Source organism: Balaenoptera ricei, chromosome 4, assembly GCF_028023285.1.
Source record: "Balaenoptera ricei isolate mBalRic1 chromosome 4, mBalRic1.hap2, whole genome shotgun sequence".
NCBI lineage: Eukaryota > Metazoa > Chordata > Mammalia > Artiodactyla > Balaenopteridae > Balaenoptera > Balaenoptera ricei.
Window position 1 is genome coordinate 92,880,839 of NC_082642.1, and position 22,174 is coordinate 92,903,012.

Here is a 22,174-nt window from a genome sequence, read left to right on the forward strand (position 1 = left end):
TCAGGTTATACCTGTGCACACAAGGTTTAACTGAACTAAATCCTTTTGGGGCAAAAGTCACACCAAATAGTTGCTAGTTTAACTAAACACCTCTACTTAGTAAAACTAGCAGCCAAGCCAGTTACTATGTGCATACCCTCCTCTCCACACCACCATTTATACACTTCCCCTGCTCCTTACTAGGTCTGGAAAACATCTTTGGAAATCTCCAACATCTCTGGATGTTGTTCTGAAGTTACCCATACATTCCCAAGAGTTCTCTTGATAGCGTTACGGTTTTCACTACTAACATCAATTCCCTCTGCTCCCTAGACAAGATACTAAGGCTAAGCAATAAACCTCTGTAAACAGAGTTTATGACGAGGAGACCAGCCAGGCCCCAAGGAGGAGAGAGGTCTGGCGGAGCAAGCGTCTCCCTCGCTGGCACCCGCCTGTCCTGGGGAACTGTGGCTCACGAGCAGTGACTGCCTTGACCCCAGCCTCCGGGCCTGGCCTTCAGGCTGTCCTGGCAATGTGGGCTGCAGGAGAGCCAGAGGAGGACGGTCAGAAGCAGGAGCAGGACTCCAGCCCACTGCGTTTTACTGTCCTGATTGTGATTTGATGGGCCATTAAGTTTTACTGCCAAACTTCCTTGTTGGGTTTTTATCAGCTGTGTAAGTACACTTACACTGACTTTCATGACCTGGCAAAGAGGCTGCCCGTCAGTTCCTTGACCACAGTCTTTTCTGGCTGTGGGAATGTTGGCCTCCCGTCAATCCCAAACCTTCAGATTCCTCTGGATTCCGTTAACTTCAGTTACACCTATGATTTTATTGCAGGCCAGCTATGGAGACTCTCCTGACTCCTGGAACCAGAATTTTCCAGGAGACCAGATTACTCTGGAAAGCTCCCTAGTACCTGGTTCTCAAGAGGAGCCTGGATTTTCCTACCCACATTCCTGCTGCCTTGCCTGGACCTTGGCTTGGGCGTGCCAGGGAGGTGGGGCTCCTACAGATGCTAGCAGAAACAATGATGCTGTAACATCGTGATGGGCCCCCCAGAAACCTCGGGGCTCTTTCGAGGCTTCCCGCTGTATACGCACCAAAGCGGACTTGTAGACACTCAGACACTCTGGGGCAGACACACACTGATGAATGCCTCATCTACCACGCAGCCCTCTTCTTGCACAAAGAGAAAGTTGGGATTTTTTTTCTTCCTTTACGTTAGTGTAAAATGGAGATAACAAGCTTTAAAATTTTTTCTTCCAGGCTTCTATCCTAAGGAAATAATCTGACATGTGGACAAATATTTATGCATGAAAATGCTCTCTGCGGCCTGATTTATAGTGGGGAAATACAGTAAACAACTCAAACCTTCAACATTATGGTGCTGGTTAGGTAATTTATGGTGCCATTATATAATGGAATATTATGTGACCACAAAAAGTACGTACAAATAAGCATTTTTAATAACATAAGAAAATACTTACAAGATAATGTTAAGAAAAACGTAAAGGAAAAAGCACGGAAAAAAGAACTTAACGAATAAAATGAAATCCCTTCCTCCCACGTGGCACAACAAACAAATGAAAAATCCAGATGAATTAAACAAAATGAGAAAAACAAAAATATTATCACAAAATGCAGGGCACTACTTTTATATCCCGGATGTCAGGATGGGAAAAGGCAGCCTCGCAGAGGGCTTGGTGATGAGGCTGTGGCCTCTAGAACTTGGGTTTTAATCCTGGCTCTACCTTTTTGGCTATGTGACCTTTCGCAACCTTCTCAACCTCTTGGTGCCTCCCTTTCCTAACCTGTAAAATGGGGATAATCACGATATCCACTTCACAGGATTTGCTGTGAAGATTAAATGAGTTAATATATGGAAAGTGCTTCCAACAATGCCTGATCCACAACAAGTGCTCAATAAACATTCTAGCTTTTGTTTGACTACAAAAATGTAGTGCTCTTTTTTTTTTTTTTTTAAGTTTTTTTTTTTTTGATGTGGTCCATTTTTAAAGTCTTTATTGAATTCGTTACAATATTGTTTCGGTTTTATGTTTTTGGTTTTTTGGCCACGAGGCACATGGGATCTTAGCTCCCCGACCAGGGCTTGAACCCGCACACCCCTGCGTTGGAAGGTGAAGTCTCAACCACTGGACCGCCAGGGAAGTCCCGAAAATGTAATGCTTTTGTACACTGAAAGGCAGCATAAAGAAAGTTAAAGTAAGCAACAGACTAACAGAGAACATCTGAACACAGAAAATAGACAAAGATTAATATCCGTAAGTATGGAGCTCTAGGTCAAGAAGAAAAAGACAACCCAGTAGAAAAATGGGCAAAGGGAATGAACAGTTGGTTCACAGAAGAAACATGGAAGGCTGATTACCACATGAAAAGATGCTCACCTCCCCTGGAAGCCAGGGAGCTGTGGACAAGTTGCCCCTTTGCCCTTTTTAGCAGCAATGTAGACAGCTGATACAAGAATGTTGTTAACATTGTTCTTAAATTATTTGTGTAATTAAAAATTAAAAGTGGTAGCACAAAGGAGTTTTACAGCAAGATGGTTACACAAATCTACATATGTTAGGAAAACAAATCAACTTAACTTTACGGTAATTTAAAACAATAAAAGTTAAAAATGAGGGAAAGGGCTTCCCTGGTGGCGCAGTGGTTGAGAATCTGCCTGCTAATGCAGGGGACACGGGTTCGAGCCGTGGGGTCTGGGAAGATCCCACATGCCGCGGAGCAACTAGGCCCGTGAGCCACAACTACTGAGCCTGCGCGTCTGGAGCCTGTGCTCCGCAACAAGAGAGGCCGCGACAGTGAGAGGCCCACGCACCGCGATGAAGAGTGGCCCCCACTCGCCACAACTAGAGAAAGCCCTCGCACAGAAACGAAGACCCAACACAGTCATAAATAAATAAATAAATAAATAAATAAATAAATAAATTTATTTAAAAAAAAAAACAAACAAGGGAAAAATAAAAGAAAATGCGACTAGAAAGAATGATGACAAAAAATGGAAAGTGGTTCCTACCTATGGGATTATAGGTAGTTTTTTTCCTTAATCATTTATATTTCTCTGTACCGTCTACATTTTCTATAGAGATCACATATTACTTGGGAGTAAGACATAAATGACGTAAGAAGCAGAAATTCTGGAGTCTGACAGGGACCTGCTGCCGAATCCAGAGAGGCAGCCCAGCCCTGGAAGGCAGGCCAGGCCCCGCGGCCTCCCACACACCTGCTGCTGAGAGTTACGGCAAAGGAAACATCTCATCCCAGGCGGCCCATTGCCAAGGAAAGGGGCAGAGCTGTGGACGGGCCGCCGTAGGCCTGGGGAAGGGGCAGCAGGGGTGCCCTGGTGCCCCAGCAGCTTCTTCTTAGGCCCCTGTCTGCCCCGTCAGCACCCGCATGGGAGAGACAGGCTGCTCCTCAGGGTCCCCCTTCCTGGGAGCCCCACTTTGTCCCTTCTACCTCCCCATGTAAGTGACACTCACTCAGGGGGGGTCATTACAGCATCATGTCCTTCCGGGCCTAACGCAGGGCTGCAGGTACACGGAGAGGGAGGAGCAGGTAGACATTACTGCAGCAAAACGGACAGTGACAAGAGAAGACGAGTAACAACGTACAGTGACTCTTCTCGTTCAGAATGCTGCGGAAAGACACAAAAGCCACCATGGGGCGGTGGCCGCTGGTGTCCTGCTGCCTCGCCCTCTTTGGACACCGCTTAGTGCTCTGTGGGATCAGGGGGCCAGGCCTGGTGCTGCGGCCTCCCCCATCCACTCAGGGCCCCGCGCGGAGGGTCAGATGGATGGCAGAGGGGCCCGGGCTCTGCCCTCGCACCGCATGGTGCTCACGCCCCTGTAGGAGGCCACCGCTTGCATCACACTGTCCTTCCCAGGAGGCCCAGGATCCCGGGCAGTGGGCTCTGGAGGGCACACCTGCTTGCGAATCTTGGCTCCCCCTGCTCCCTTGGTGTGAGTGGGGCCGGGACTGGAGCTCACGTACATACGTGGAGGGCCCCGCACTGTGCTGGGGGGCTGAGCTTATTGGTTCAATGACAACTCAGGCACCAGGAGTACAGGCTGCAGAAGAATCTATGTGGGGTTTCTAAGGGACTCCAGCTGGGAGGGGAAGGGAGGAAAGGCTGAGATGGGAATTCAAGCAGCAGGAAAGCTGGAAGGGAGGGTAAAGAAGCAGGGGGCCAACGGAGATGTTTACTAATATGCAGCAACCAGCGGCCCAGGTGCCTTTCCTGCCAAGAACCGAGGAGTGCGGCTCCTCCGAAGGCACCCAAAGAAGGTTCCAGGCAAGTGGGACCCGGAAAGAAACGAACAGTGAGCATTTCCTCTGTACAGAAATCACACTGCAAAGAGAGACCATGGCTCTTTCTGGGAGTCTGTATCAGGAATAATGTTAATCCTCTTCTCTGTATTTTCCTATATTTTGCCTTTATAAAACATACACGCACTCCTTTTTAATTATCAGGAAGTTATCAAGATAAATTCAGCTTTTTAGTTTGAGCTCCACTATTTCAGTCTGCGGGGATCTTTTAAAATCTTAATACAATTGTTCGATATTTTAACTAGCTTCCTTTTTCCAGCTCTAACCCTTGCAGATTTGAAAGTTTGCCTTGTTTTTTATAGTTTCAACAAAACTGCTTATAAAAAAACAAGTACCACTCTCTAGACAGAACCAGGCCAGACTCACAGTCACAGAGCACCAAGGGGATGGTCCCCTCATGGTGGCCTCATCCTGCCCCGTTCTCCCTACTGCACTTAGGAAAACAACAACTCATTCATTTTTGATAAAAGAAAGACACACTAATTCATCAACTTAGCAATCCTATCCCAAGAAACAAACCAAGCACATGTGGCAATCCTTAGTAGAATCTATGGTCTTCTATGTTGATAGATCCCAACTTGTTTTCCTGGGTCTCCAAAATGGTCTGTTTCTTAACCACTCCCTATTTGGTCTGGGATCGGCACCTGTAACACTGTAATTTCCGGAATTCACATTTTATTCGCTTGGGAAACATGAGCCGGCACTGCCAGTCTCTGGCCTCCTGACATTTGTCCTTTTCTCTAGGTCCCTCAAACACCACAAAAGTGGCTTCCTGGTCAGTGTGGGTTCTCGGGAGCACTCCGGCACGAGATGCCCAGCTAGGCAGCTAAGAGGGCCCTGCTGTCAGTTCACCCCTCCTGGGCTCAGATTCCTCTCTAAACCATGTACAGTCCATCCCTTCTAAAGCCCACGCTCCTAGATGAAGGAGGAGGACTGTGTAGAGAGATTAGTTAATGCAGAGCCACTCCCATCGGATGGGAACTTAAACAGGCAGTTCTTCAGGGAGCTTCACCTCGGGCTTTTGCCCGGATCCGCTCTCACTCTGCCAGTCCAGCAGAAATACATACATACACACACACAGGCAAAGCCGGGGGGCTGACAGACACCTCATCAGAGAATGCAGGGTCCCTAACAGGCAGACACCCACCAGCAGAAGCCTCAGATATTTCCATTTGCTAAATTTGAGTCGGAACCCTCTCAACAAGGGTAGTGTACTCATTAACAATGACTAACGGGGAAAACAAAAGCTGCCATCTGGTTTCTAGTTCTCATTCTCTAATTTAGCTCTCAACAACCTCATTTGTTCGTTTTCTCATTCATTAAGCCCTTACTCTATACCCAGAGGTGACTTGGATTGGGGGAGTGATGATCATTCTGGTTCAGAGAGCGAGGAGGGTGCATTATAAGGGGGGGGGGGGGCAGGGAAAAATTTATAGCCAGGCTCTGGGGCCCAGACCCTGCAAGCATCAGGTACTACAATGGATTGCTTACAACCTAAGAGTACAAGAAAGAACACAGACCAAAATTTTTGCGGGTCTGCAACCAGGGTTCTATAAAGAAAGGGCTTAATAAACAATTATTAAACAATTCCAATCTATCAGGTACATGTTGTTAGGATTCATCAAAGGGGATACGTACTCTTCGTGCTGTGATGCATAAGCCACAAAGCACTGCTCAAACCACTCTGTGCTCTTCCAGGAGCCAGACGGCTCTCTCGACACAGACTGGAAGGACTGACACACAGCGGGGGAAGTTCCCAGGGGGGAACTGAAAACAGTGAGCTGGTGTCTGCTTCTACTGCTGGGACAGGGACGCAGGCAGGGTGAGTTCAGCCCTGGATGCAGCATGACTCCCTGCAAGACTTGCTTCCGTCAGCAACTCTGAGACTGGCCGGGAGAGCACACCTCAGCAGGGAGAGCACACCGCAGCAGGGAGAGCACACCGCAGCAGGGAGAGCACACCTCAGCAGGGAGAGCACACCGCAGCAGGGAGAGCACACCGCAGCAGGGAGAGCACACCGCAGCAGGGAGAGCACACCGCAGCAGGGAGAGCACACCTCAGCAGGGAGAGCACACCGCAGCAGGGAGAGCACACCTCAGCAGGGAGAGCACACCTCAGCAGGGAGAGCACACCGCAGCAGGGAGAGCACACCGCAGCAGGGAGAGCACACCGCAGTGCTGCCCGGCGGGCATTCATCAGGTACCTTCAACCACAGGGATGCCCTCACGGAGCCCCTGCAGGGCTGGGCGTGATGTGCTCCTAAGGCCCTCTCTGTCATTGCCCCTAATTAGGAGACCCTTTGAAACTTCGTGTTTTGGGGGGTTTTTTTTTTAGGTTTTTTGGGGTCATTTTTCTAGAAATTCAGAAGAAGAAAGGCCAAAAATAATTTTCCTTTGGATTCTCTTAAGAATTTGGCACTTACAAGAAAGGAGGACTTGGGGAAATCCCCAGTAGTGGTCTGTACATGAACAATTCCTGATTAACCAAACCCATGTGATACGACAGGGGAAGCGGAAGACGGGAAGGCCAGGGCTCAGCAGTACAGGGCTCACAGAGCAGTGCCATTTCTCCGTGCAATAGTCTCCTTGTCTGTAAAGTGGGGCTAATCATATTCGCTTTGCAGTACTGTGGGTAAGATAAAAAGAGATGACCCTGCGGGCAGCCACTTTGCCACCGTAAGGCAATACACAATGAATAGCGTGAGGATCTCTACGACAAAGATGATTAATAAAGTATTCTCTCACTACAGATGCCTCTGTGGACTGGGCAATTATGACACTGATCCATGAAGTAGTTCTTTTTGCTTTTTTTTCCTCTTACCCACCATCACTGGGCCCAAGAGCTGGCAAGAAGCTATGAGAGAGGAGTACCCCCCACACATGCACTCTGTCCCAGGGTGCTGGGGACCCACCTTCTTCACCCATCAGGATGGGCCCACCTTCCCCAGGAGCTGCTCCCTGGAACTCTGTGCCCAGGGGCTGTCATCCCCTTGCTCACCTTTCCAGAAGCAGCCTTCTCCCTCTCAGAAACGAATTACAATCAATTTTCCATTCTCCGCGGGAACGGGGAGGACACTGGCCTAGAAAACTCCTGAGCTACAGGGCTTTTCAGCCAATACTGCAAACACATTTTACAGCATTCACATGTTTTCCTTCCTTGATCCACCAAGGCTGCTTCAGGCTGTGACGGACGCCAGCTGAAGCAGAAAGAAGCTGTTCTAGATGCTGCGGGGTCTGAGTCTCCAGCCCTGGCCTCCCTGTGCCCTTTCAACTACTGGGCAAGATTCGGGCCCTCTTGGGGCCTCAGTTTCCCCACCTGTAAGTTGAGGGATGATTGCCGTCCTAGGTAATATCTAAAGGCTCAGAGCGGCGCCCGCCCTGCAGCGCCCGAGGGAGGGAGGCTGTGGCAGAGAGGAGCAAGGTTCCACTCACATGGGGCGTGGAACAGGACGAGCACAGAGGAGTGTTCCTTCACAAACTGGTCAAAGTCTTCATCGGTCAGGTGATAAACGGAGCCGCCCTCATCTGCCCAGGGAGTCTCGGGGACCTGGGGCTGTGGCGGCTGTGGACTGGAAGACCAAAAACAGGCAGAGCTCAGAGCACGCGCCGGGGCCCGCGCAGCCCTTACCCCCAGCGGCTCGCATGGCCTGCTTCAGGGGCGCACCGCCACCCCCCCGGAGGAGCGGAGCAGGACTCCTCGGCCCTGCCCACCTCCGCCGTCCCCTCAGAGCCCAGAGGTGCTCAGCGGATAGCCTGTGGCAAACAGTGGCTTCAGCTGCAGCTCTCTGGGCAGATCAAGAAACCTCACTTCCTCCCTAGAATCGGGGGTGTTCGTTAGTATCTCAAGCTCTTTCAAACGTTCAGCCAACTGGCAAGAATAAACAGCAACAGCAAAGAGTGAGCTTTGGCAAAGTTAACTGTTGTGTTGCGTGGTGCCCACAGGGTGGGGAGCGGGGAGAGGGAGTTCGAAGGGAGGGGTGGTGGTGAGGAGGAAAGGCAGAGGCCAGGTGTCTGAGAAAGACCAAATACCCGGGAAGGGCTGGGGGGCGGGGAGGCGGGTGCAAGGCGTTCACCGACCAGCGTGGGAGGAGGGTCGTAATGAGGAAGAGTGGGGCCCAGGGGAACAAGGCACCCTAACTATGACAGTATCCAGGCTACATCACAAACCCTTCCTAGAGACTGGAACAAAGTTAGCTGGTTCTCCAGAGGCAGAATGCTGGAGCAGAAAGGGCCAGGCTCAGAGGTCAGTCCAAATCCGCGCTCTGCCACCACGAGCTGCAAAACCTCAGGCTGGTGCTTAACCTCCCTGGAGCCTGCCTCCACCTGGGACAGCCATGTGCTGACCTCTACGTCACCAGCAGTTGTGATGCGGGAGGCTCACAGCTGGCCTCTCTTGCTCCAAAGTTGAGGATAAGGCTGCTAGTGACACAAACTCCCTGATGCTTTATGAACACCTTTGCCAGAGCACCTTAATCGCTACTTTGAAAAAATGCTTTAGGGTGACAAATGTGAAAAGACAACCATTGTTTCCTGCCTTTGAGAGCTTACAGTAGAAAAAAAGTGTAAAGTTCCAGCAGCCAGGGCTGAGAATTCATGAGACCAATGTTGCCCACGCAATGGAATCTGCAGCCCTCCCATGCAGCTGACACAGTGGAACCTGTCAGCCCCACCCCACGGCAGAGCCTGGGTCTGACGGCACCTTCAGAAGCCCTCTCTGGTGCTTTGGACGAGGCCCCACTGGTGCCTTCAGCCACCCTGGTCTGAAGCAATGGGAAGTGGCAGGGAGAGGGCAAACCACTCTGAGCCCGTGCACATCCAATGTCAGGTAGCGCTGATGGCAAAGTCAAGCTTTAGAATGAGTCACCAGCCAGACAACGGTCCCAGACCAACACCAAGAAACCTAGGTTCCAAAACCGGGGCGCAAAACACCAATCCCTGAAAACATCACCAATTCCACTTCAGGGAATCTATCTTTCCAATACACCTGGACACATGCAAGATTACGTACATTCTAAGGTATTCATTGTAGATGATTTGTCATAGCAAAGACTAGAAGAACGCAGTGTCCCTTGGTAGGTAAACTGCAGTCCTTCTGCACGATGGAGGGCTGAGCGTGGTAAAGGAGGACAAAGAAGCTCCCCTACACTCTGATGTGGGTAGACTGCTGGGATATACCCAACAGGCCATGATATGCTAACTTCTGCATAAAATAGAGAGAGATAAAAAACACTTATTCATGTTTGCGTGTTATCTGCATAAGGACTAATTAAAGTTGTTACCTCTAGGGGGTAGGAGGGAGAATAGGATGGAGGAACCAGATAAAAGGAAAACTTCAATGTAATCTTTAAGTATCTTTTAAAAAATTATTTTAATTATGTGAAAGGAATCTATTCTAAGATTAAAATAATTTTTAAAAATCCAGCAAGAATATACACACAGAATGGAGACGCCGTGCCTCAGCAGCAGTACAAGCATATGAAAGTGCCTGAGAAATTTCTAGTTAAACACGGAGGACATACGCCAAAACCACTAAAATAACAGTACAAGAGTTTAAAAAAGAAAAGTATGAACCCACAGGAGCAAAAAGGACAGGGAAGAAGACAACAGCAAAGAGAGAAAAAGAGGTCAGTGCAAATTTAGAAGCTAGAAAGCCGACTTAGCAAAAAACTTCTGCCTTTCTTAGAGGGTGGAAACTTGAGGTGCTGGGTGCTCAGAGGGTGCAGGGGCCCAAGAACCACCCTAATATGCAAAGGCTCCGAAGGGCCAGGAGGACCCCCTTAAAGCAGGGCTGTGGCCTGGGGCTGAATGGGGGGCCCTCAGATCCTGTCCGTCTCCCCAGCGGCCAGGTGGGTGCCCCTCTCCCACTCAGTGGACAGCAGGAAGTTTGCTTTCTGGAGAGGCCTGCAGAGCTGGGCACAGCAGTAAGAGGGCACTATGCCTGAACTACGCTTTTTACTGTCTCTCTCCTTAAAGAATGGGGCTCCCTCTAGATTCTCTCTCTACCTCCTACACCTAACACAAAGCAGATACCCAATAAACTCTTTCTGAATCAACAAGGGAATGAGAGAAGAATAGTTGAAGGAGCTGGAGGTGTCTAACCAGGAGACATGGGGAACACAATAGTTGTCTTCAAACACTTCAGACTGCACTGGGAAGAGAAACTAAGATTTATTTTCTATGGCTCCATAAAGGAGAACCAACACCAAGTGGAAGCTCCAGAGAAAGAAACTTTAGCTCAACAGAACTAAGAATGTTCTATCTACAACAGATAAGAGAGAAAGAGCCGGACTGGGAGTCAGAAGACCTGGCTTTGAGTCCTGTTTCCTCCACCTTCCAGCTCTAGAGGCTTAGGCAACCAGCCTGACTTAAAACATCTACAAGGCAGTATATTTGTAGGCCCTTCTTCATCTGCCTTGCAGGTACATCTAGACAGATAATGGACGTGAATGTATGAAGTACTACCCAAATGTTCCTAGGTATCATTCATAACCTCAATAAGATTCATTCAAACATGAGTGGACACCCTCAAAATGAGTCGAGGCCCTGTCCTCTGAGGTGTTTAAGCGGGATGGAGTAACTACATCTGTCCGAGAGGTAACACAACACTGAAAGAGAATCGCTGGGGGCAGATTCACTGACTTTCACATTCCCTTCCAATCCTGCAACTCTGACTTCCCAGGTTCACCAGGACTGGGAAGTTCACACAAAGCACGTCCTTGCCTGAGGCAGGTGCACATGCCATTGATAAGAAGATGCAACTCAAAACATGACAAGTTGAGAAGGCTTTGTGTTTGTTTTCAGTCCACTTCCGGTTAGTATAAAAATACACAGGCAGAAATGGGTAGCTAGGTCAAAATGGATTGCCACTTCTGCACCCTCTACCTGCCAAGCCCAACTGAGTAGCAGGAAATCTGCAGAGAGTGGAATGAGAAACGCAGCTGCCAGAAGCACCAGAGGGCACACTGCCAGGATCATCGCATCTACCCCAGACCCCTGGGGCACTCCGACACCAGTGATGCCCTGCCTGGCCCACTCGCCAGTCACATGTCAGAGGGCAGGATTTGGCTCTTCTCTCCTGGGCTTCTGAAAGTCATCTAGAGCAGCGGCCCCAACCTTTCTGGCACCAGGGAGTGGTTTTGTGGAAGACAATTTTTCCACGACGGCGGTGGGGTCGGGGGGGATGGTTCAGGAGGTAATGTGAGCGAGGGTTCAGGCGGTAACGCAAGCGATGGGGAGCGGCAGATGAAGCTTCGCTCGCTGGCCCGCCACTCACCTCCTGCTGTGTGGCCCGGCTCCTAACAGGCCGCGGACCACTACCGATCCACGGCCCGGGGGTTGGGGACCCCTGATCTTGAGAATTAGCAAGGCTGGATCCACCCTCATCCTTCTACATTTGGTGACCATAAGCCATAAGCAGCCAATGGAGAGGCCCAAGGAAGAAGTGCAGGGCAGCAGGAAAGGTAGGATCACTGCTACCCACCCACCAGGATTTGGTGGAAACCTGGTGAAGACTTAAAACACCTGGCACCAGGAAAACACACACACACACACACACACACACACACACACACACACACAGCTGGGTATATGTTGGGGGGAATCTAGAAGGAAATTTGCCAAATATCACCAACACATTACCTTTGGGTAGTTGAGTAAGGGGGCCACTTTTCCCCTTGTTTAACTAAATATTTAAGTTTTTCAATAATGATACAGCTCACTGAATAGCCTTAAAATCAGAAAGGACTTTTTAAAAAATTAAGCGAGCTGGCAGCACAGTGACATTGCTAGATCTTGCTGAGGCATGAGATGAAGCAGCTCACTGGGGGTCCTTGAGGAAGTCACCTCCCTGCCCCCGGCCGTGCTGGGGGAGTGGGCTATGGTCATGCCTTTGGAGGAGCTGCCCCCATGTGTGCACCTCCAGCACAGGGACCACAGGTGGTTGGGCAGCTCCGGAGGTGCCGCCCAGGGGGACCCGGATGCTGTCTTCCCTTCCCCGGAGTTACCCCACCAACCTCAGCCGCCTGGAGACTGGAGACCCAGGGTGAACCAAAAGCTGCTAACAAGGTCTCCGGCCCATGGGGGTGAGGAGAGGGAGGAAGGCGGAGGTGGGAAGTGGCGAGGGCCAGCCCAGGACAGGGATCAGGAGGTAGCCCTGGGGGTATGAGTGGGGCCTGGGACAGAGCCTGGTGGAAGAGCTGTGGTGGGGCTGGGTGGGGTGGGGGACGGAGTGGTGGAGTCCAGTGGGGAGATAATACCCCATCTCAGAAAAGCCACTGACGTGCTCCCCTGGTCCAGGGCTAGCAAGCAATTCTGAACACTTTCTAAAAAAAATAATAAACCTTATCCTTCAAGAAGATAAGAGTGTATTTTGAAGCCAGAAAAGGTTAGAGAAGGGGGAGGGAAGCAGATTTTATGCTCTGGTGACAAATGAGACTGCCATTTGTTGAAACCTTCTCCCAAAGCAGAGCGAGATATGTCTGGCTGGAGGAGAGGACATGCTTATTATCAAGTGAAAAATGAAAACAGGGGTGCGAAGGCCCAGGTTAAGACAATGAGTACAGGATAATGGGGAGCTGCCTTCCTGGGCAGGGGCTGGAAATGAGGTAATAGATGGAGACAGAGATGTGAAAATGTTTCCAAGAAATAAAGGACACCATGCAAACACGGTTCTGCCATGGTGTTTTATCTCCTGGGCCCCCGGGAACCCAAGGAACAGAAGATTGAGAGTTTCAACCTTTAGAATCAAACAGTTTGTTGTGGGTTTGGGGGTATTTTTTTTTTTTTTTTTTGGTACAAAATTTATCTTCCTTTCCATTCTGAAAATACACACTTTCAGCCTCATTGCTTTGGATAACTAATTCTTTAACCCTCTGCCCCTGCGGTAACGATGTCAATAAATATCCACCGTGCTGGCAGCTGGGGAAAGGGCAGAGGCTCCGGCCAGAACTCGGGGGAGCTGCTGCCGGGGGCCAACACTAGCCCTTCTGTTTGTCAGCTGCAGGAGCTTGGACGAGCTGCTCCATCACTCTGCTTAGTCACCTCATTCGTGAAATAAGGGTAATAATAATATCTTCCTTATGGGGCTGTCCTGAGGATTCCATGAGACACAAAGTGCTTAGAACAGGGTCAGCCACAAAGTGGAGCTCCAAAATGCTCCAAAACGCCGTTCTTATTCTAAGCGCTGTGCACAAATAACCACACACCGGCAGTGACTGGCAAGTGCCAGGCCGGTGACAGGCACAGCCCAGAGCAGGTGAGTGTTCCGGGGTGGGCTTCAGGAGAGCTCCGGCCACGGAGAAGGTGTTGGGGAGACAGATTCCCCATCCAACACACCAGTCAGGGTCCAAGCGTCACGCAAAAGTCACACACCTAGCATGGGGGGCGGGGGACTCCAGGTGCACGGCTGGTTTGGGTTATAAGGATCTAATCACATTATAAACAGGACCACAGGTTGCTAAGAAGCAGCTCCGCGGGGCTGCATGGTGAACGGCAAAGCAGTCTGCAAATCTAAGGCATGAGGACACTTCTTAGCTTCATGGCACATAATACAAAGTGTTATGTTTAAAATGAGTGTTCGACTGACAACTCTATTTTCAGAGAGACTTGCAGCGGAACCTCTCTCAAACCTGCCGTCCTGGGTGAGAAATACTTCTAGCCATCAGGTAGACTAAGGGGAAAAAAACCTATCTGAAATGCAGTCATCACGGCCAGTCACACGAAATCCTCCCGACTCGCACATTCTGCACGCACAGATCCCCACCCTCACCTAGATGCAGCCCACAGACAGTTGGCGTGGGCAGCACAAAATGGTCGTTTCTTTCCTCATTCTCTTCCCAGCCGGAGCCCTGTGACCAGGGAGACCCTGGGGCCCGGCAGATGCCCCTCCCCCTCTGGGCACCCTTCCCCGCCCCCCAACCAAGGCAAACGCCAACTTACTTCTTCAGCCACTCCACGATGTCCTCAGCTGTGGACCCATAGCTGTCGTACTGGAACAGAAACCGTCCTTTCCTGTGAAACATGGGGAGACACCGTGGGCTCAGCCAGGGAGGCAAACGCCGTCAGGGAGGGGAGCGAGCGTCAGCAGAGAAGCAGGGGACTTACTCGAAATAGCAGATGGTGGGGTAGCCGCGCACGCTGTACTCCTCCTTGATGTTTTCAAATTCCGAGGAGTAGACGTTCATCCCGGCCAGCACCTGGGAGCAAAGGGAGAACAGACCTGTCCACTCTCCGCCCGCAGACGCCCTCACCTTGTCCACGCCGGCCCAGCTGTCCCACCAGAAACAGACGATGGGGACGAAGCCTCACAGTCTGACGCACAGCCCGGGGCAGCGGGGGGAGCAAGGCTACCCGAGCCAGCTGCGAACGATGCCCGAGTGCTCTGGAAGAAGCAGTCATCTGGGCCCAAGGGCTGCCCCCCATACCGGCATTCCCTCCTGCCTGCCCGGTGGGAAAAACCATCCCAGAGCAAAACAAAGTTCTGAGCGTCGAAGAAGAAACCTGGCCTGGTTACCAAGGTCAACCAGGTCCTAGAGTGGGTTCACTGCCATCCAAGTACATATTATGCCTTTTCTCTGCCCATGTCAACTAAGGTTGTACCCTTCTCCCAAGTTATGGAATCACCACTGAGCCACTCTACCACTCTAAGGCATCCTTGGACACCTTCCTGGATAGCTCAGTCTGTCCGCCCCGGCTTCATGTGCAACATTCTCAGATCTCACAGTTAATGTGGCCAAGGAGGTTGCATGGTTCTCATGACCATCTGCCTGCCTAACTCTCCTCCCTCCAAACCCTGTTGGGCCTCCTGTGGGTGACCAGCACCTACAGCATCATTTGACCATCATCTCTGAAGTCTGAACATGTTCTGGTTGCAGGGGTCCACATATCCAACACCCCTGAATGGGGAAGGGAAACTGTAGTAGCTGTGTTACTGATGACAAGCCTATGTACTAAGAAAAACCCAGAATGAGTCCCCTAGAACTCCTTTCCCGAAGCAGGAACTTTTTTCTATACGGCAGGATCAGGTGCCCGGAAAAAGGACTTTGAATCTGTTCTCACGAGAGAACACAGTGTGGCCAGATGCAAGAAGGCTGTTCCACAACGCCGGGTGGCATAGAGGGGCGGGGAGAGGAAGTTCAAAAAAGCCAGCACCAGTTACAGAAGCAGAAAGAAGAAACCAGGAAGCAGAATTTTGCTGAATAATACGTAAGGAGGCATAGGGAGAGAAAACGGGAAAGAGCAGCCTCTATGGACAGTGAACTTGATTCAGAAGACTGTTTCCACTTGGCAGTCGCGTGACCTTGGACAAGTCACTCACCCTCCCTGAGCTTCCTTGTTTGGAAGGTGTGGGTGAGGAGACTATCACAGGGCTCTTAAGAGAACTGAATGGGATGACCCAAGTCAGAGGTTTTAGCACAAAACTGGTGCTCAAGTTCTTTATTTCCTACCAAATCCTGGGTGATGGGAGCCACCTGTGCCTCTGGCAGCTCCATCCCTAGAGGCGTCTAAACATATCTTATGAACCATTTTAAGTACCTAGCACAGTGCCTGGCATACAGCAGACACACAATAAATGCTTGCTAAATCTGTTTTTTTTTTTCTCCCACCCCCTTGTGGGATGCTACAAGGAATACAGGGAAAATAAGCCTGAGACAGAACTTACTAGAAGCCCTGGAACACTCTAAAAGCCCGTCTGCTCATCTCCCCAGACTGATTCAGCAGCCTGTTCCAGTAATAATTGTCTAGTTTAGAGTTCTTTTTTAATGTCTAATTGATCTCCCCAGTGTCAGTGCACATTCACCACAAGATTAATCTTCCACATCCTCCTCTTTCATTACACCACTTCCCGGTGCAAAACCTTTCAATTCCACTGAATGCAGGCTAAAGTCTAACTCCACACTCAAAGACCATATGGTCTCTATCTCGTTTTTTAATTCTTCTTCCCTACAAAACCCTTAATTGTGCACCTGCTAGGGTCTAGGTTTTTAATTCTCCCAGGAATGAGACAGTCTGAGATTTCTGCACAGGGAGGAAGTTGGACTGTTTGCCGTCTGGGGCCCCTTGCAGATGGGAATATACCACAGTGGCTAGGAGCCTGGGCTCAGGGGTTAGGATGCTGGGTCTAAATCCTAACTCCTCTCTCAGTAGATGTTTTCCTTGAGCAAGTCACAGTTGCCTCTGTGCCTCAGTCTCCTCATCTGCAGCCCCCTCCTCTGGTTGCTGTGAAGACTAAATGACATGGTACAAGTAAAGTATCTACAACGGTCAAAATCTGTTAGCCGTCTTCACTAATACCACTAAGAAGCTCTGCAGATCTGCTCACACTCCCAGAACCCATGCTGTATTCTCCTGGCCCTGACTTCGAGTATTCTACCCCCTTTGCTCAGGTTGCCGGCTACCACCGAAGACTCATCCATCTTTTAAGGCAAATCAAATCCCACTCCCCTACGCGGCCTTTCTAAACCACCTTTGCTTGTGATGAACTCTTAATTCTCTTGAGTTTCTGTAGCACTTCTGACTACTTTGGGGTCATTTATTAGTTAATGAGATAACTGTTTTTTTGAACAACTACTTACAAACACTTTTTGGAGTTTGTGAATCCAAATGAGGCAAAACTGGTCTCAACCTAAGGAGAAGTTAGGGCCACCGTGCCTGACACCGAGCCATGTGTGCTTGGGGCCAGTCAGCTGACACAACATGATCTTCCTCATGTCCAGCCCATGTTGTGACAGGAACCATCAAGGAAACTCCACAAAGCAGGAGCGTGTGAGCTAGTGGTCAAGGAGGGTAAGATTTCCACAGACATTCCAGGAAGAGAAAATGGAGACAAGACAAAACAAGACGTGGCTCAAGAACTGAGACCACGTTGGTTTAACTGTAGGACACACAGAAGGGAGTAGGGAGAGAAGGCTGGGTGAGTTCACTGAGGTCGCTGTGGACCAGGCTTTAATGTCTAAGAAACCAGGACTTTATTCAGGAGGTGCCGGAGAGCTATCGGGGGTTGCAAGGGGAAAGTCACAGGTCAGGGAGACAAGTCAGCAGTCTTTGGCAACCACCCTGTATGGGCTAACCAGGGTCTGACCTGGGCTGGTGGGCAGGGAGAGGATGGAGGATGTGAGGGGGAGAGATGGATGACAATGGCCTGGCAGAAAGGCACACCGGCAGAGGAGCCTGCGGTGCTCGGGAGGAGTCGTGAAGGAAAGCTGGCCACCTGCCAGATGGAAAGACACTGAATTTTATTTTAGACATCCTGCATCTGGGACCCAGGGAGAAGAATCCAGACCAAGATGGGAAGCAAGCAGTCTGACGTGTGGTACTGGAGCTTAGAGACTCAGGCTCCATGGGGCTACATTTTGTTGAGCTATAGATGTAGATACAAATCACTGAGGGACAGTCCATAGGAGACAAGGAGAGTACAGTGCCAGGCCCTTGTTCCAATGTGTTAATAAGAAAGAAAGGAGGGTGGAAAGCAGACCCTTGGGAGCACCCCGTTCGGTGAGTGGAAGGAACAGTAAGCACAGAGCAGTGAGACCCGGGTGGAGGTGTCAGTCATCTGTATCTGTGAAGTGTCTGCAGGTTGTAGAGGTGTCTCCACACACCAGCCCATTCGCTCTTCCAACAGCCCAGTGAGGTGGGCAGGGTTGGTGTTACCATCCTCATTTTAAGGATGGGGGAAGTGGAGGCTCCAAGGCAACTTGCCCAAGATCTCCCAGTCGTTTAGTAACAGCCAGCACCACAGTCTGATCTGCACAAATCTGTCACCGAGACCGACACATCTCACCGTTTACACCCAGATGGCCCATCATGGCCCAGGTTAACAAAAGACTCAGTGTCAATGTCAATAACTGGCAAGGCTGGGAAGAGGAGACAGACAAGGATGGGCTCTGCTCTGAGACAGGGGAGCAGCTGCTGATGAGGATGTCAATTAGTAGGAGTAGATGGGACAGATGCTGATGACTCACCAGACATCAGTGACAGCAAAAAAGAGGCAGATCTGAGTCTGGAAAATGGCAAAGGCTGTGCATCCCTGACCCAGCCTTGCTTCCAACTTAATGACATCATTAGGTTGGACACCTCCCAAGAAATCTGTAGAGGAGGAAGGTTTCTAATCCCTGCCACAGACACGGCCAGCCAAAAAGGGCCCAAAGATGACCGAGATGAAGAGGAAACAGGAGGTGCTAACCCAGCTGGATTTCAGCAGTGCGGTGGGGGGCAAGCTTTTGATTTCAGGGGACCAGCAGCCCATCTCTGCCCCATGTGCAAGGACAAAAAGGAATCCACACCTCTGGCTGCCCCGTTCCTGGGAAGCTGCGGCTGTACCATGAGCCCTGGCCTCTAGAGGCCTCCTGAAGTAGGTGATGTCCCCGGTGGCTCGGACCCTTCCTCCTTTATGGAGCTGGGAAAGGGTGAGAACTTTTCAAAAGGTGCTTTCCTAAGAAACTAAGGGGAAAGCAGAACAAAACAAACCCCAAGTAAGAAAATACAGAAGCAAAGTAATGGATGAGTTCACATAACACAGAGGTAACTAACACCTGGCCAAAGCTGGGCTTGATTGGCCAGCCTCACTGAGTACCTGAATGATCCCACTGACTTTTCTATAACATTGTCTAGGGAACTGGGAGGGTCACCTTTTTCTATTTCTTGACCTGGGCCCAAGCAGGAGAAGCAGGCACTGGCTTTTTTTGGTTTTTTTTTTTCCATTTTTGGAAGCAGGTACCCTTAACAAGTAATCTTCAGGGCTAACCTTGCAAGTGAGCCTAGTGTGAACCCAGGGCCAGAAAAGAACCCAGGGCCCTTGTCCCACAAACGTCCTTCCCACTTTGCCTCCGTCCTTAGGAACTGATGCTCTGAATTCCTTTCAAAAAGGAGAATATCGCTTTTAATGTAAATATAGAGCTTAAAATAAAATGTACCCAGTAAGCCACATGCTCATTCATTCATTCATCAGCATGTGTTGGGCACCTATTCTGAGCTTGGCCTGTGCTCTGTGCTGAAGAAATGCTCAAGAGCTCACATCTCAGTGAGAAAACCTAATTATAATTAGTATCAACTGGTGGACAAAGTGATCCAGAACAAAAGCAAAGATGAGCAGACATGACCATGCAAGGCAGGGACAGGCTCTGGGGGAGCACAGGAGGGGCCTGGAGGAATGCTGAGTTTGGCAGCTAGAGGCAGCATTGGCTGAGAATCTTCCAGAAAGTGCAGGAGACTGGCTGGCACCAAGACCTCACCTGCTCTGACGGAGCTGGCCAGCTAATTTGTGATCTGATTGGGGCTGGAGTTCTTTACCCTCCACTGCACCACAGAGTTAGGAGGGTGAGCTGAACGGTTGTCTTAAGTGTATGCGGGTGCAGCAGAAAGAACTCTGTGGGTAATTAAGTCTCTTCTCCAGGCGAAATAATCTTAAAATATGGTATCTATTGAGGCCCCAAAATGTGAAGTGAAACTTCCCCAGAGTGGTATATGTGTGCCCCAGGGCCAAACGTCTCCAGGCAAGTTGCTAAAAGTTTATTAGTGAGAAACAAGCAGGACGTTGGTGTCTCCCCAGAAATGAGGTCAAAAGAGAAAGCAGCTGGTTCTTTGCAACCCAATCCTGGGGCCAGCTAGCAGGGCTGTCACCATGCTCAGAGGCTGCCAATTAAACTTTTTTTTAATTGACTCTGAACTAATCAGCAACTTAATTTGATCCATAAAGATCATGATGCAGTTTTAAGATCTCAGGACTCCCTTGGTGGGACTCTGGCCCGCCCCACTGAGATGGCACCTGATGACCTTTCATGAAAGGAATATGGATTTTGCCATGCTCTCAGAGGAGCTAGCAGTTATTTTTCTGTTGCCACCAAAACGAAAAAAAAAGAACAAACACCCAAAACTAACGGAACAAAAACCCCCAAACCTCTGTGGCTCGGGGTAAGTGCAAAAATGGACAGACCTATGGCACAGAAGAGACAAGCCTGGCAAAGCGAAGGACACACAGAGACGACCAGGCCCATCAGTGACTGATGCTCAGCCCTGGGTGAGGTCTGACCGCCCCGGCCTCCCCTCCTCCTTCACTGACCATCCTGGTTGCTCCTACTTCTCTGAAGGCCCGTTTCCTCAGTGGCTCCCCTTCCCCTCCTGTCTCCTAAAGGTGGGCATCCCTGAGACAACCCTGTCTCCTGTCCGCTCCCCGGCACACTCTCCTTCTGAGAACCCGTGGGCTCAGGTTTCCAGCTCCCCACCGCCTCTCCCCGCTGTGGTTCCAACGTTCTTTCTGCCCCACGGGAACCACAGAGCCCTGCAAGCCTGGGCAGGAGGCTGCCTCGTGGACCCTCTTGTGCTTCGGGCCCACCCTTGGTGTCACCGTGCCCCCCTGTCTTTGCCACTGGGCCCCCGGCATCGGGAGAGCCTCGGCCTGCTTTGGAGCCCAGCCCCCAACATTCTAGACCCCTGACGGTCTGCTGTTGGCCCCTGGCCTCTCGGCGACACCGAACGTGCTTCGCTGGTTTCCTGGCTATTTCATCACTGGTCTTTGACGGGCGCCAAATTCTCCTGGTCCCAGCAATTCTGGAGAGTTCTCAGCATCCACTGAGGACAGGTCTTATCAACCACACGCCTGGGGCAGCAGGGGCAGCAGTAATAGAGTAAGTCCTTCTCGTGATTTCAAAACCTGCCCTCTCCCCTCACCCTGCACCCGTCCTCCGCCATCTCCCAGGGAGAGAGGGAGAAGTAGGGAGCTGGCAGGCAGCCCCGCCTGGCCCATGGCGCCTCACTTACGAACTGGCCCCGCAGCTGGGTCGCAGCCTTCTGGAAATGCGGCATTATCCTCTTGCACACGCTGCACCCTAGTCACCGGCAGGAGAAAAACCGAACGGTTACAACTGGCCCCATGCTCCGCCCTCTCTCCCCTCAGGCCAGCCTCCACCAACACGCATTTATCCCACCTCCAGAAGCCAGGACTGCCCCAGCCTCTGGGAGCACATGGGGACAAAGGCAGAGGCCCCAGCCCCGCAAGAGCTGACAAACTCGATGGCATGAACAGGACCCAGTCCAGCAGTCACTCAATAAATGCGGGACTGACAGGCAAATGTGAAGCAGCTGGGGGAGGGCAAAGCACTGAATAATTTAGAGCTGAGGATGAGCTCAACGGGGATTCAGGGAGCCACAGCAGGTGCCAGGAAAGCACCCCCTTCGTGAGCAACTAAAAGCCTCCCCTCGCTGCCCAGCCAGGGGCTGCAGATGAACCTGAATCAAATGCTATTAGGAGGAAAAACGTGCAACCATATATACAATGGCTTTGGGGATTTTCTGCCTCTTTTCCTTCATTAACAGTGAATCACACCATGGCTAGAGGCAGCCGAGCGCTGGCCAGGATCAGACACTCAAGGTCTCATCTTCCCTCGACCTGCTGGATGGCCCCGACAGGTCACCTCTTTGGGCTGCTGCCCCTTCCGGCAAATGAGGGGTGTTGGACCAGATAGCCTCAGGCCCCTTCCAGCACTGACACTGGGGAACTCTGTGATGTCTTTGACTCAACCCTCTCTGGTCCACCACGGTCACACTCCTCTCCTGGGTGGTGAAACCCCCAAATGTGGGGGGCTCAGGGCCAAGACAGCCAGGCCCCAAACACCCACTACTACTTCAGAGAGACTCTGATTTAAACCCACCCCTTCCCTTCAACCAGAACAAGCCACACATAGGCACTGACCCCACAGGATACGAGCCCCAGTTTCCTCAGACAGGAGGAATTCTGACACACAAGGCTGTTACTCTTTCTGACAGCCGCTCTGCTGCAAAACAGGCTCTGAGATGCTTCTGAAGGCCACAGATACCAAAGCTGCCTGGAACCCACGTCAGTCTGGATGTCATCTC

The 22,174-nt window shown here is 50.8% G+C and overlaps 1 protein-coding gene across 1 annotated transcript in view; it reads right to left on the reverse strand.

Annotated features, from left to right (window-relative positions):
• The window catches only part of PDIA5 (protein disulfide isomerase family A member 5), a 91,169-nt gene that overhangs the window by 23,978 nt on the left and 45,017 nt on the right, over nt 1–22,174 (reverse strand). Inside the window, exons 8-11 of the mRNA XM_059920967.1 lie at nt 21,080–21,147; nt 14,429–14,520; nt 14,264–14,335; nt 7,760–7,896 (exon numbers count right to left, since the gene is read on the reverse strand). Of these exons, the coding sequence (XP_059776950.1) occupies nt 7,760–7,896; nt 14,264–14,335; nt 14,429–14,520; nt 21,080–21,147 (369 nt within the window). The remainder of the gene's footprint in view (nt 1–7,759; nt 7,897–14,263; nt 14,336–14,428; nt 14,521–21,079; nt 21,148–22,174) is intronic.